Genomic DNA, 16,064 nt, shown 5'->3' on the forward strand with positions numbered 1-16,064 from the left:
CAAGGGACTCAAGAACACTTAATGGGGAAAAGACAGTCACATCAATAAATGGTGCTGGGAAAACTGGATATCCATATGCAAAAGAATGAAATTGGACCCCTATCTTACACCACTCACAAAAATTAACTTGCAATGGATTAAAGACTCAAATGTAGGACCTAAAACCATAAAACTCCCAAAATAAAACAGTAAAGCTCCTTGACATTGATCTGGGCAATGATTTTTTGGATATAACACCAAAAGCACAAGCAACAAAAGCAAAAATCAACAAGCGGGACTACATCAAACTCAGAAGCTTCTGCACAGCAAAAGAAACAATCAACAAAATGAAAAGGCAACCTACAGAGTGGGAGAAAATATTTGCAAATCATATATCTGATGAGGGGGTTAATAACCAAAACATATAAGGAACTCCTACAACTCAACAGCAAATAAACAGAATCTGATTTTAAAAATGGGAATAGGACTTGAATAGACATTTTTCCCAAGAAGACATAAAAATGGACAACAGGTACATGAAAAAGTGCTCAACATCACCAATCATTAGCAAAATGCAAATCAAAACCACAATGAGATATCATCTCACATCTATTAGAATGACTATTATTAAAAAAACGAGATAACAAATGCTGGCAAGGATGTGGAGAAAAGGGAACCCTGGTGCACTGCTGGTGGGAATGTAAACTGGTGCAGCACAGTATGGAAGTTCCTCAAAAAAATTAAAAATAGAACTCCATCAGATCCAGCAATCCCACTTCTGGGTGTATATCCAAAGGACATGAAATCACTATTTCAGAGAGGTATCCGCACTCCCACGTTCACTGCAGCATTATTCACAATAGGCAAGATATGGAAACAACCTAAGCGTCCATCAATGGATGCATAAATTTTAAAAATGTGGTGTATATGTACACAATGGAATTTATTCAGTCATAAAAAGGAAGGAAATCTTGCCATTTGTGACAATATGGATGCACCTGAAGGGCATTGTGCTAAGTGAAATAAGTCAGACAAAAAAGACAAATACTTTATGATCTCATTTATATGCGGAATCTAAAAACATCAAACTCATAGAAACAGAGAGTAGAATGTTGGTTGCCAAGGGCTGAGTGGTGGGGGAAATGGGGAGATGTTGGTCAAAGGATACAAACTTCTAGTTATAAGATAAGTTTCAGGGATCTAATGTACAGCCTGGTGACTATAGTTAACAATACTGTATTGTAGACTTGAAAGTTGCTAGGACAGCAGAACTTTAATGTATGCATCATAACAACAACAAAATGGTAATTACATGAGGTGAAGGATGTGTTAACTAACCTGAGTGTGGGAAACATTTATATATGCATACCAAATCATTACATTGTACACCTTAAACTTACACAATGTTATATGTCAATTATATCTCAAAAAAGCTGGGGAAAACACAGAAGTACTTGATGACTTATGACGACCTGTTCTAGTGGGACAGTGGGGGCAGAAGCCAGATTAGAGGGGGATGAAAAGTAAATAGGAGATTCTGAATTGAATATATGTAACTATCTCTAAAGCTCCCCATTTCCCATTGAAATTATGATAAAGGTATAAAAAAGGCATAAACCTCCAAGGACAAAGAAAATAGATAACAGATATCAACATTTTAGAAGCTGGACACCAGATGGGTTAATGATATATAACTTAGAAGAGCAAAGAAAGCTAAAACCTAATAGGAAGAAATCAAGGAGAAAGGTGATTCTCCTCTAAAATTCCAGAGAGGCTCAGAAATTAGAGGCATCAAGTACCTAAAAAGACAAGAGCGTTAGCCACACAATCAGACTACCACTACCCCACTTCTACCTCCCCTCCAGAAGAAAACTAGTTTTTATTCTTTGGGGAGGTTGCACAGCTGGGTGGGAATAAGTACTAAACAGAAAGCACAGGGATTAAGTACACTCTCAGCCATTTCTCCAACCCCACCCCTCCTAGGAGACTGGAGGATTTCTCTCTAGGGAAACTGACCAGCCCAACAGAAAAGCTCTATAAATGATGGTATTCAGGTCTCTCCCCATGCAACAGCTTGATCACCTATAGTGAAGTCTACCATTTAAGGATTTCCCACGCCAACAGGGCTTCCCTCTGGTCTTTTAATGCCTTCCACTTAAACAAACAGCCAAAAGTCATGAGACATTTAAGGAAAACCCGTGAAGTCAAAGACCAAAGCAAAGAGAAAACCAAAAAAAGGAACTCAAAGGAAAAAGAAATAAGAGAAGAAAACTTAATAATAATAATTGTCTCAAGAGATTTAAACAAAAATATTTCATCTATGAAGCAAAAACAAAATTCAACAAAGAAAGGAACATACAGAGACAAAAAAAAGTTCTTGGAAATTAAAAATATGATAGCAGATACTGAAAATATCCATAGAAGGGCCAGAAGATAAACAGAAGATAAAGTATAGGAAATACCCAGAAAGTAAAACTGAAAGACAAAAAAATGGGGGCCGGCCTGGGGGCATAGTGGTTGGGTTCGCACACTCTGCTTCGGTGGCCTGAGGTTCACGGGTTCGGATCCCAGGCACGGACCTACACACCACTCATCAAGCCATGCTGTGGCGGCATCCTATATATAAAGTAGAGGAAGACTGACATATATGTTAGCTCAGCAACAATCTTCCTCGAACAAAAAGAGGAGGATTGGCAACAGATGTTAGCTCAGGACCAATCTTTCTCACCAAAAAAAAAAAAGTGGAAAATAGTAAAGAACATACAAGAAAAAGACTGACCTGGGAAGTTCTATACAAAAATGACTTTGGAAAAAATACACAGAGAAAACGAAGGGAGTAAATTACAACAAAAACCCTACAACCAATGGATATGAATTTCCAGGCTGAAATAAGTGTACCACTCTAAATAAATAAGAAAAGACCGAAACAAGGCTCATCATCGTTAAATGTTTTTAACATTGGGATAAAGATAAGATCCTAAAACCCTTGCAAGGAAGAGGGGAAAGGCAGGTTTCTAACAAAAGCTCAGGAATCAAAATGGCATCAGTCAGCTCAAAAGCAATACTGGGAATTAAAGAACAATGAGGCAATACCTTCAAAATTCTGAGAAAAAATTATTTCCAACCAATAATTATACATCTAGTCAACTATCAATTAGGTGTTAGAATAGCTTAGACATTTTCAGACTTGTGAAGTTACCAGAAAATTTATTTCCCTTGCACTTTGTGACATTCCACCATGAGGGAGTAAAGCAACAAAGATCCAACCAAGAGAAGAGGCAAAGAACATTCCCAGGACAAGAGTGAACGGAGCTCCTAACCCACAGCTGTGGAGAAAACAATCACTCTAAATTAGAGCAGGTAGTCAGAGAACTCCAGGACAGAGGTCTCCAATTTGTAAAAAATTAAAAGACAGATTTCCTGATCTGTTTAAATGCACTGAAAGATTTACACTCGTCAGAAAGTTTGAGACAAGTAAAAAGTACACAGGTAACACAGTGTAGTGATTAGGAGAACAACCCTGGAGCCAGGTTGGGTGTTTAGAAACTGGCTGCACTACTTCCTAGCTTTGCAACCTTAAGCAAGTCACTTACCTCTCTGTGTTTCAACATTCCCTTAAGAGAGCTAAATTCTGCAAAGGGCTTAGAATAGTACCTTTCATGTATAAATGCTATCTGTCTGTCAAATAAAATAAAACTAAGAAGACAAGGTAATTATTAACTCTAGGGAAAATTTTTTTAAAAAAGAACAAGAAAGGAATTATAATCATAGCATATTATACAGATCAACTAGGAATAATATTTACAAAGTCATAATATAAATACTGATTACTGATTTAACTAAAAATAGTGATATAACTTATACTGGAAGATGGGAGAAGAGGAGAAGTAGGGGGTAGGGGGACAAGATGTAAGAGAAATCCTTATCTTCTATAGCAGAAAGGCAATATATACCTAAAATTGAAAAAACCATGAAAAATTGAAAAGAAATAACAATATAATTGTTAGTTATAAATATGCCTTATACCAAATTATCCAAAAATACCATAAAAAAATCAAAAAAAAATTGAAAGCGGTTGCTTCTGGGCAATGGGAATAATAGGAAGGGATGGGGCCAGGGAACTCCTTTGCTATAAGCCTTGTCAAACAATTTGACTTTTTAAACTGGGTGTATGTCTTACTTGATAAGTATAAGAATTAACTTAAAATATGAAATATGGTTCTATTCACAGGTAACGAGATCTTATATGCAGAAAACCCTAAAGATTCCACTAAAAAGCTGTTAGAAGTGATAAAGAAATTCAGCAAAGTGGCAGGATAAAAAAATCACTTGCATCTCTATACACTAATAATGAAAAATTTGAAAGGAAATTAACAATTCCATTACAATAGTATCAAAAAAATAAAATACTTAGGAATAAGCTTCACCAAGGAAGTAGAAGACTTGAATACTGAATACTATAAAACACTTCTGAAAGAAATTAAAGAAGATACAAATAAGTGAAAAGACATCCCATGCTCATGGATTAGAAGACTTAATACTGTTAAGATGTCAATACTACTGAAAGTGGTCTACAGATTCAATATAATCCCTATCAAAATCCCAATGACGGAGTTTTTTTATTTTACAGAAATAAAAAAAAAATTCATCCTAAAACTCATTTAGAATCTTAAGGTACCTCGAATAGCCAAAACAATCTTGAAAAAGAAGAACAAAGTTGGCAGTTTCATACTTCCTGATTTCAAAACTTATTATGAAGCGACAGTAATCAAAACAGTGTGGTGTTGGCATAAAGACAGACATATAGACCAATGGAACAGAATAGAGAGCCCAGAAATAAACCCTTGCTTATAAGGTCAAACGATTTTCGACAAGGGTGGCAAGACCATTCAAAGGGAAAAGAACAGTTTTTTCAACAAGTGTTATTGAGAAAACTGGATATCTACCTGCAAAAGGATGAAGCTGGATCCTGATCTTATACTATATACAAAAATTAACTCAAAATGAATCAAAAACCTAAACATAAAAGCTAAAACCATAAAACTCTTGAAAGAAAACATAGGGGAAAAGCTTCATGAGATTAGATCTGGCAACTTATCAGACATGACACCAAAAGCATAGGCAACACAAGAAAAAATAAATTGGACTATATCAAAATTAAAAACTTCTATGCTTCAAGGGACACAATCAACAGAATAAAAAGGTAGCCTACAGAATAGGAGAAAATATTTGCAAATCATATATATGATGAGTTAATATCCAGAATATATCAAGAACTCCTATAACTCAACAACAAAAAACAAATAATCCCATTAAGAAAATGGGCAAAGGACTTAAAACAACATTTCTCCAAAGAAGATACACAAATGGCCAACAAGCACAGGAAAAGATGTTCAACATCACTAACCATTAGAGAAATGCAAATCAAAACCACAATGAGATAGCATCTCACAACCATTAGGATGGCTACTGTCAAAAAAACAGAAAATAAGTGTTGGCAAGGATGTTGGGAAATCAGAACCCTTGTGCACTGCTGGTGGGAATGTAAAATGTTGCAGCCTTTATGGGAAACAATACGGTGGTTCCTCAAAAAATTAAAAATAGAATTACCATATGATCCAGCAATTCCACTTCTGGGAATATACCCAAAAGAATTGAAAGCAGATTCTTGAAGATACATTTGTACACCTAAGTTCACAGCAACTTTATTCACAGTAGCCAAAAGATGGAAGCAACCCAAATGTCCCTCATAGATGAATGGATAAACAAAATGTGGCATACACATACAATGGAATATTATCTAGCCTTAAAAAGCAAGGATATTCTGACATACGTTACAACATGGATGAAACTTGAGGACATCATGCTAAGTGAAATAAGCCAATCATAAAAAGACAAATATTGTATGATTCCACTTATATGAAGTACTTAGAGAATTCACAGAGACAGAAAGTAGAACAGTGGTTGCCAGAGGCTCGGGGAGCGGAGAAAGGGGGGTTGTTTAATGGATACAGACTTTCAGTTTTGCAAGATGAAGAGTTCTGGAGATTGGTTGCACAAACAATGTAAATGTACTTAACATTACTATGCTGTACACTTAAAAATGGATAAGATGGTAAATTTTATGTTATGTATATTTTACCATGATTAAAAATAAAAAACAAATACAGCACTAAGAAAAAGAAAGTGGGAGGTAAGGAAGTAGAGACTCTATAGGAACTACTCTTTCAAGAAGTTTGATTATGAAATGGCTCAGAGAAACGGGGCAATAACTAGCAGGAGACATGGTATCAAAGCAGGGTTTTGTTTTTGTTTTTGTTTTTAAGATGGGAGAATCTGTAAGCTTGTTTATATGCAGAGAGGAATAAAGAGAATGGAATCATATTTTCCATGGGTAATTTTAGTTATAATTGCTAACCTTAATGACCATTTACAATGTTCCAGTAATTCCAATAAAGTAGATACTGGTATTATGCTATTAGATATGGGGCTGTAAGAGAAAGAGAAGAGTCAAGGATAAGTAAAGATTTTTGGCCTGAGAACCTGGAAGAATGAAGTTACCCTTCACTGAGATGGAGAAAACAGTGAGGAGAACAGTTTGGGCAGGGCAGGGAGGCAGAAAACAGGCAGAAGTTCTGTTTTAAACATGTTAAATTTGAAATGTCTAATAACATCTAAATGGAGATGTCAAGTGTGATGTCAGATACATGACTCTGGAATGCAGGAGGGTAATCCAGGTTGGAAATGTCACTTGAGAGTTGCCATCATATGGGTGATATTTAAAGCTATGAGACCAAATAAAATTATGAAGGGAGAAGTGTAAAGAGAAAAGAAACTCAAGGACTGAGTCCTAGGGAAATCCAAGGTTTAGAGATCAGGAAAATTAGGAGGAACCAGCTAAGAAGCTTGAAGAGGAGAAGACACAGATACCAGAGGAATAGGAGTGGATGGTGTTCGGTAAACCAAATGAAGAAAGTGTTTTAAGGAATAGCATAATCAACTGTGTCAAGTGTTTGACAATATGTTAAGTAAGATGAGGGCTAAGAACTGACCATTCAAGAACATGAACATCAATGCATGAAAGTCAGGGACATGCAAGAGTAGTTTTGGCGGAGTGTGGGAGTTAAAGCCTAATTAGATTGGGTTTAAGAGAGAATGAGAGGGGCTGGCTCCGTAGCCTTGTGGTTAAGTTCAGCACGCTCTGCTTTGGTGGCCCGGGTTCAGTTCCCGGGCACAGACCTACACCACTCGTCAGCGGCCATGCTTTGGCGGCAACTCAAGTACAAAATAGAGGAAGACTGGCACTGATGTTAGCTCAGGGCAAATCTTCCTCAACCAAAAAAAAAGAGGAAAACTGGCAACAGATGTTAGCTCAGAGCAAAGCTTCCTCAGAAAAAAAAAAAGAGAGAGAGCGACAGACAGAATGAGAGGGCTAGCCCAGGTGGCCTAGTGGTTAAGTTCAGAATGTTCCACTTCGGCGGCCCGGGTTTGGTTCCCAGGTGCAGACCTACACCACTGATCTGTCAGTGGTCATGCTGTGGTGGCGGCTCACATACAAAAAGAGGAAGGTTGGCAGCAGATGTTAGCTTAGGGCGACTCTTCCTCAGCAAAAAAAAAAAAAAGAGAGAGAGCGAATGAGAGAGGGCTGACATTATCAACAAGTTGAAAGGATGTGAATCTACAGTAAATTTTACACATCATTGATGGGAACAAATTTCACACCCTTGGAAAGCAATTTAGCATCATTTCTTAAAGGTACCTTACATCTCAGCAATCCCACTCCTAGATATAAATCCAAGAGAAATTCTTACACAAATGTACCACATATATGAGAATCTTCAGAGCAGCAATATTCGGAATAGCAAAAACAAACCTGGAAACAATCTAAAAGCTCATTGGTAGGAGAATAGCTAAGTAAATTTTGGTGTATATTCACAAAATAAAATATTATACAGCATTGAAAAATGAATAAACCACAACTATATACAACATAAATGAATCATAAAAATGTAATACTGAATGGAAAAAAAAAACCAAAAAGACGACTAGGTATTGCAACAAGGCAATATGGTAGTGGTTGAGAGCACAGACTAGGAGCCAAACTATCCACTGTTCAAATCCCAGCTGGGCCATTCACCAGCAATGTGATTACTAAACTCTCTATATCTCATTTTTTCTCATCTATAAAATAGGGATAATAATAATGAAATTATTGTAAGGATTAAGAGTGGTTAAAGTTCCACGTACTCTGCTTCAGCAGCCTGGGTTTGTGGGTTCAGATCCTGGGCACGGACCTATTCCACTCACCAGCCAAGCTGTGGAGGTGTCTCACATAAAACAAATAGAGGAAGATTGGCAGAGATGTTAGCTCAGGGCTAATCTTCCTCAAGCAAAAAAAACAAAAAACCAAAAAACAGAAAACAACAACAACAAAAAAACCATTTCACCAAAGGTGGTTAATACAAGGAAAAAAGAGATAATACATATAATTATATAACTATACATATAAAGCACTTAGAACAATATAAACAAGCAAATTAAACATGATTTTAAACTATGTTTTTAAAAAACAATGAAATGATAAATATAAAATTTAAGAGAGCGGTTACCTCTTGAGGGGAGGTAGGGGACGGGATGGGGAGAAACTCATAAGTATACGCAATTTATAGGCAATGATTCTAGTTCTTGAGTTGGAAGGCGGGTTTTTCTAATTATTATGCTTTATAATTACATGTAATCTTTTGTATTATCCAATAATATATTAAAGACAATAAAAGAAAAAATAATGGAAGGAAATAAATTGGAGACAGCAAGTATACAACTCTTGAATAAACAATTCTTTCAAGACATTTTACTGTAAAGGGAAGAAGAGAAATGGGGCAGCAGCTGGAGGAAGAAGTGGCATCAAGAAAAAGGGAGTTTTTTTGATAAAAGAAATAACAGTCTATTTACATGCTGATATGTAATTATAAATATTACTGATCCTCACAACTCAATAAAGTACATCAGTACTTTAAGATGAAGAACACACAGAAGGTAAGACAGCCTAAGAAACATAGAACTAGGTCACAGAGCTAGTAAGTGACAAAGGCACATTTCAATTCAGATCTATCTAACTCTATATTTCATGATTTGTATAGAATACAATGCTGCCTTCCTTTGCTTAACCTTAATTTAATGCCAAACATTAGCTTAATTACATTTATTAGGATATATCTTTTAAGTATCTACTCGATAGGCTTAAGATGTTGTATCACGTGTTCTGGAGGAAAATAAACTGAATAACACCATCTCTACCTTTCCAGAGTTTACATTCCAGCAATGAAGATAAGACAGTGACCTAAATGATTCTGATACAATGCAAAATTATACAAATACCACATGTGAAGTACAAAATATCATGGAGGCTCAGAAAAAAGTCCCCCAAAGGGCTGGGAGGTAGAGGGATTAGGGGAAGATTTCTAGAAGAGGTAAAATTTCAGCTGAATTTAAAAGGATAGTGGGTTCATCCATTTTGTACAATATATCAGTACTCTATCCTTTTTTGTTGCTGAATAAAATTCCAAAATTCCATTGTATGGGTATATACAATATTTTATTTACCTGTTCATCAGTTGATGGATATCTGGGTTGTTTCTACCTTTTGGCTATTACAAATAACGCTGCTATGAACATTGGTGAATAGGTTTTTGTGTGGACATATGTTTTAATTTCTCTTGGGTATAGACCTAGGAGTGTATTTAACCTTTTAAAGAACTGCCAAACTGTTTTTGCAAGCAGCTGCACCATATTACATTCCCACCAGCAGCGTATGAAGGGTCCAATTACTCCACATTATTACCTGTCTTTTTGATCATAGCCATCCTAGTGGGTGTGATGTGGTATCCCATTGTGGTTTTGATTTGCATTTCCTTGACGGCTAATGATGCTTAGCATCTTTTCATGGCTATGTATAGATCTTTTTTTTTTTTTTTGCTGAGGAAGACCAGCTCTGAGCTAACATCTATTGCCAATCCTCCTCCTTTTTTTTTTTTCCCCAAAGCCCCAGTAGATAGTTGTATGTTATAGGTGCACATCCTTCTAGTTGCTGTATGTGGGACGCCGCCTCAGCATGGCCTGACAAGCAGTGGGTGGGTGCGCACCCGGGATCCGAACCCAGGCCGCCAGTAGTGGAGCGTGCGCACTTAACCACTAAGCCATGGGGCTGGCCCTGTAGATCTTCTTTGGAGAAATATCTATTCAGATCTTTTGCCTATTTTTTTTTTTTTTTAAGCCGGTTTCTTTTTTTTTTTTTTTTTTATTTTATTTTTTTTTCCCCCAAAGCCCCAGTAGATAGTTGTATGTCATAGTTGCACAGCCTTCTAGTTGTTGTATGTGGGACGCGGCCTCATCGTGGCCGGAGAAGCGGTGCGTCGGTGCCCACCCGGGATCCGAACCCGGGCCACCAGCAGTGGAGTGCACGCACTTAACCGCTAAGCCACGGGGCCGGCCCTTGCCTATTTTTTAATTGGGTTCTGCTCTCCATCTTAATCGAAGTTCTCAAAAGATTAGTTTATACACATCCTTAAGGAATATTTCCTTACCTTTTTTACTCATCAACCCACTCCAACCTTGCTTTTGCTCCCCACTTGAAACTGCTTGTCAAAGTCACTAACCACCTCTACACTGACAAAATCAATGGCTATTCTTCAGTCCTAATCTTCCGGGATAAAACTCTATGGTTTGCACATCTGCATTTTAACTCCACTGACCTCTTATTCTAACCTATATTTTCCCTTGTCCTGTTTCTTGCCTATATTTTTCTGTTTTACAGTGTATTTTCTTATGGAATGAGAAATGTAAACCAACAATCAAAGTGTACATCCAGAGAACTGTAGGTAACAACTGGCTAGAGTAGAGTGAACGTAACGGAATCATGGTGGGGAGGTGGGGAAGACAAGGAAGGGCCGGATTAATGGTGGGTACTGGGCTCAGGATTTGGACTTTGTTTAGCAGGTCATATATAGCCATTAAAGGTTTTTATACATGAAATGCTCAGCACTAGACTGCTGGAATGTTGGAAGATTGTTCTGACAGCAGACATAAAATTACCTGGGGGCAAAGGTGGAGAAATAGGAGGCAAGGAGATCATGCGGGATGTTTATTATAGTAGTAATCAGCAATGAGGGTGTAAATCAGTGTAGTAGTGCTAAAAAGGGAAAGGAGAGATCAGTGGAAAGACATTACTGCTAAACTTTAACCAAGTTAACTTTATTACTGATAACAGAACTGGCTGGCCCCAGTCAAGAGACATTAGACCTAAAGTTTTTTGTTTGTTTTTTTTGTGAGGAAGACCAGCCCTGAGCTAACATCCGATGCCAATCCCCCTCTTTTTTTTTTTTTTTTTTTGCTGAGGAAGACTGGCCCTGGGCTAACATCTATGCCCATCTTCCTCTACTTTATATGGGATGCCACCACAGCATGGCTTGACAAGTGGTGCATTGGTGCGCGCCTGGGATCCGAACCTGCGAACCGGGCCGGCCCCAGACCTAAAGTTCTTAGTCTTCAGTTCTTCTAAATTTGATTTGATGAAAATGTTGTAAACACACAAAAATTCTCTCTCCCTGTTAGAAGTACAAACAATTACAGTATTGCTTTCCACTTTCTTCTCAAAGGGTGAAGATCTGGTAATAGTCAGTTCTCCTGTCATCATTGCCTCCCACCCCTCACTGGCCTTCAATATGTTAAGACCAAGAGAAAATAGAAATTTATGCAAAACAGGTTGGGGAAGGACATTATCCCAAGTAAAACGGAGTCCCCTTTCTTTTTTTCCAAAGAAAATGGTTGTTGGTGCTCTGAGGAGTTAAATTATAATAACACATGCTAGGAAGATGATGTCAGGGAAGGCGTGGTTAGGCCCTTCACAAGTCTGAAATTCCTTTAGTCCCAAACATTTCCTCTTTCAATCTCACCTACACTCAAATCTCTCTACTGAGGCAACGCTCAAACCCTGAAGAAAACAGTGTTGAGACCCTAGAACTCTGATCTTTTTCTGTCAGTCTTTTTCTTTTAATGAACCAAGAGTAATTGAAGATCATTAAAACAGATGTTTTTTACAAAATGTACCACATTATTTTGCAGAATTTCTCTTTGAAATCCACATTTTCCCCCTTCTGTGACTATTTTAATTCCAAAGAAAGGAATGGATATTCAACACCACATCCTGAGAAAGAATCTGCCTTTATTAGGCATTATACATTTGTTGATTATATTTCTATATTTACCACAGCCAAAAAAGAATAAGAAAACCATGATTGTCATGGGCTTCTCAGGAAACAACTTCCCTGATAAGTGAAGTATACAAATACATTTCAAAATAAAACAATCCTCAAACAAGTGAGTCACAACACTGGTATACAAACAGCTTTTCAATTTCACTGGCAATTATTTTTATTCCACAACCTAGAAGTGATGACTATAGTAAATTATGATGTAAAAATTCTCCTTAAAAAAAGCAGATCTCTACAAATCTATTTCTGGATTTTTGTATAACATAAAGATGGATAATAAAAGCAGATATTTATAATTCGTACTTCTTCAGAAGATTAGAATTTGCTTGTTCTTTATTTCAGTTTTTTAAACGTTTTGGACAGGTCCAAGAACTTTATTACACAGACTTCTTCCACTTAAAATACTTGAGTTCTTAATAGAAAGGGCAAAGAAGCCAATGTCAAAATTAAAACTTTACCTTGTCATAGAAAAAAGTCCAGTAGGATACATACAGCAAACTGCTACCAATTTTTTTCCTTGAGGGGTGAGATTTAGGTAAGAACTTCAGGACATGAAAGGAAAACCTGACTTTTTATTTTATATACCTTTTTATGCTTAATTTTTTTAAATGGGCATATCTTACATTTATTACTAAAAACTAATAAAAGTTATTTTAAAAATTTAACCTCGGGTATAAAAATGCACAAATTACATGAGCAAATCCATCTAAAACACTCTTCCCAAAAGAGAAATGAACCTGTGATGCCCACGTCAACACAAAGACAGACAGCAATATAGTAATGCTTTAGTTTAAATAGACCCAATATTCACAAACCTATACATACACACACAAGGAATCATGTATACAGCCACAAAGTGATGTCATCATAACATTGACCTATAAAAACCCACAGAATTCTCGACAATTACATTGTAAGTATGTATCTACCCACCCTCCCATGTTTCCTGAATTGCTTCTCAAACCTTATAAGTTATCAGGAAGAGATATGAGATTTGAATCCAAATCCACAATCATACCTCTTGTCCCCTACATTATCCTAGATTTAGAAGCTGGTTAAATGTTTCCTATACTACAAGGGGGAAAGGGAGTAGAGAGCTGAGAAAAGAAGATTTTAGATAGCATTAAATAAATGAAATCTCTAATAGGAAAAAAACTAATTTCTAGAATTCATTTTACTTGATTTTAATAGGTCTGGGTAACCTGAGAGACCTGGAGAGAAAAAATTAGGAAGGAAACTTTCATATAGTACTATGTAAGATTTGAAAAGAATAAAGAGAGATGAAATATCCCTCTATCGAAATCATATGTTCACATATATGTGTATGTGTATGTATATATAGAATATATATACATATATTATTGATAACCAACAAATATGTAAGGACCCATAAGGATATAAACAGAATGAATACCATATAAAATCCATAAACTAACACTAAGTGTTTGGGTCTAAACATTAACCCACTGCCTTGATCAGACACTTTGTTTAAATCTACCCGTAATAGTCTCTTCACGTATATGAGAAAGCAGGAGGAATTCTTCCCCACCTTCCAACACTCCATCAGATGAGCAAGATTCCTCAATGTCTATGGCACCTCTTTTCTTTAAGGAACTGCTACAACACCAAGAGAGAAGGTAAAGGGTCCTTCTGCTACAACATGAAGTTCTTCCTAATCAGCACCGTGTGCCTTGAAATCCCAAGAAACTGCCAAGGATATTCCCTGGCAAATGTAGGCATGATTGTCCACCTCCCCGCAGACCGCCCACTGCCCAAGCACAGCACACTGGCAGCCGTGAGTTAATCATAAAGACTCCAAGGATCCCTGCTGAGCCTGGCTATCTGCAGAGCTTGAAGCACCAGCTCAGCAGCAGAACCCAAAGAGTCACAGAGCTTTCTGCCTAAATCCCAAGATATGTCTTCTCTTAAGACTCTTTCCCTACATGCTGGGCGGGACAAGAGTCTACCCAGTTCTTGAAGCTGTTGTGATTTCACTGACTATATTTCAGCTACCTGACAATACAGGTGGAATGGGTGGGAAGGAAGGTGAAGTAGGGGAGAAGGGAAACAGTTAATCAAAAGAGAACATAACCTTGGAGGGGGTGGGCTGGGGGCCAGGGTCTGGAGACTGAGTCTATCAGCAGGAAGTCAAACTAACTTCATTTCACAAAGATACAAACTTGCAGTTAGGTTTGTTTTTAATTCTCCTGCCTTCTCAGGCCTCACATACAGGGCCTGGAAATTCCTGGAACTTGAGAACCAGGTGAGAACAGATGCGGAAAGAAGCGGTGGAAAAGGGAGAGGCTCTGAGACGAGAGAGGAATCCCGTTTGCCTCTTAAGGAGAATGTTAAAGCCACGGGCACTCCCAGATCCCCAGAAAAGGAAGTAGCTGGATTCCAAAAAAGCACTTTTCCCTACCTTTTTGTTGTTCTTGTTATAGCCAAAAGTCGAAGTCCCAGGCCTGGAAGTCACTGATAGCAGCATTTTCTCTTTAATGTTAGGGAGCTGAGAGAGAGGAGGAGAGGGGAGGGAGGGGGAAGAGGGAGAGGGAGAGGAAAGAGAGAGAGAGAAAAAAGGAGAGAGAGAGAGAGAGAGAAAGAGAGAGGGAGAGGGGGAGAGGGAGAAGGGAGGGGGAGGAGAAAGGGGGAGAAAAGGAGCAAGAGGGAGAGAGATGGGGGGCGGGAAGAGAATGAACTAGGGCTGCTCATTTACGTCACTGAGAGAAGTTAACCCAGAGTCTGAATGAGGCACTTCCACTGGGTCCTAATGCCCATGATGTTATTTTTTTATTTTCACAGGGTTAGTAGCTAAAGCAAAAAGAAAAGTTTTTAGGTCTAGCCCTTTCAACTCCATCCCCTTTCCTCTACAAACAAGTTCTGAGTCTCATGAAAAGACAATGAGGATTTTTTCCCATTAGACCTCAGCTATAAGAAGATTTCAAGCTTAATTTCAAGGAGCCACTGGGACACTGCCTTGGAGAACATGTGAAGAAAACCATACTGAGACAGAACACGTGAGATGAGCTCAGGACTTCCCCCACACACACCTTTGATACTTACAGTGATCTTAATGCACGAAGAAAGAACAAACAAGAGCTCTCCAAAGAGCAGAGACAAGCAAAACAGACTATGGGAGACAATGGGTTTCAGATCCCTGGATAGTTCTATTCCTCTTGGATCATCCTGACAGCTGATGCCTCTCACTCTTTCAGATTCCTCCAGCTATGACTTCAAACTTAAGAAGTAACTGTCAAACTGGACTACATATGAAACTTGGTGCCTTTTCTCCCCCCGAACTTTACTGAGATATAATTGCCTAGTGGTTTCTTCAACAAGCTATCTTATTTGACTTTTTATCCCACTATTTCCTCATCTTCAAGGTCCACGAGGCTGAAACAATTAGAATTACTCACCAAACCTGGAATTTATGCCCAAACTGAAGTTCACAGAGTTGGGATGTTTGCTTCAAGTTGTCTCTGAGCTGCAGAAAAAAATAACTGTTTAAAAAGCATATGCTTACAGAGAAGAAAAATACAAAGTTCTTAGGAAAGAAGAACAAACACTTAGTCAAGCTGCAACAACACTCACCTCTAAAGGTTTCAAAGGAACGTCCTGTAGAAGTAGCTTTAACAAGAAAAGAAACTCATAGGAAACCAAAAACTTAAGAATGATACCCAGTAACTCCTACCAATTAAAGTGGAACAGGGATATAGAATGAAAGCCTTCGAATTCCTTCTTAAGGCCACCTTGCTGCCATCATGGAATTCTCTTAAGACATAAATTAACTCTGTCTGCTTTGCCACAACACACATTAAG

At 37.7% G+C, this 16,064-nt stretch overlaps 1 protein-coding gene across 5 annotated transcripts in view; it reads right to left on the minus strand.

Annotated features, from left to right (window-relative positions):
* Positions 1–16,064, minus strand: part of RBMS2 (RNA binding motif single stranded interacting protein 2) — a 90,218-nt gene that overhangs the window by 53,797 nt on the left and 20,357 nt on the right. For 2 of the 5 annotated variants that reach the window (XM_058557908.1, XM_058557909.1), the window contains one exon: positions 15,662–15,729. The exons of 1 other annotated variant lie outside the window; for it this stretch is intronic. Coding sequence is in view for 1 of the 4 variants with exons in the window: in XM_058557906.1 (XP_058413889.1) it covers positions 14,668–14,733 (66 nt within the window). In the remaining 3 variants the exon portion in view is untranslated. Of the gene's footprint in view, positions 1–14,667; positions 14,944–15,661; positions 15,730–16,064 lie in introns of those variants that run through there. 2 more of the 5 variants (XM_058557906.1, XM_058557910.1) reach the window with 2 other exon arrangements.

This window comes from Diceros bicornis, chromosome 17 (assembly GCF_020826845.1).
Source record: "Diceros bicornis minor isolate mBicDic1 chromosome 17, mDicBic1.mat.cur, whole genome shotgun sequence".
Lineage (NCBI taxonomy): Eukaryota > Metazoa > Chordata > Mammalia > Perissodactyla > Rhinocerotidae > Diceros > Diceros bicornis.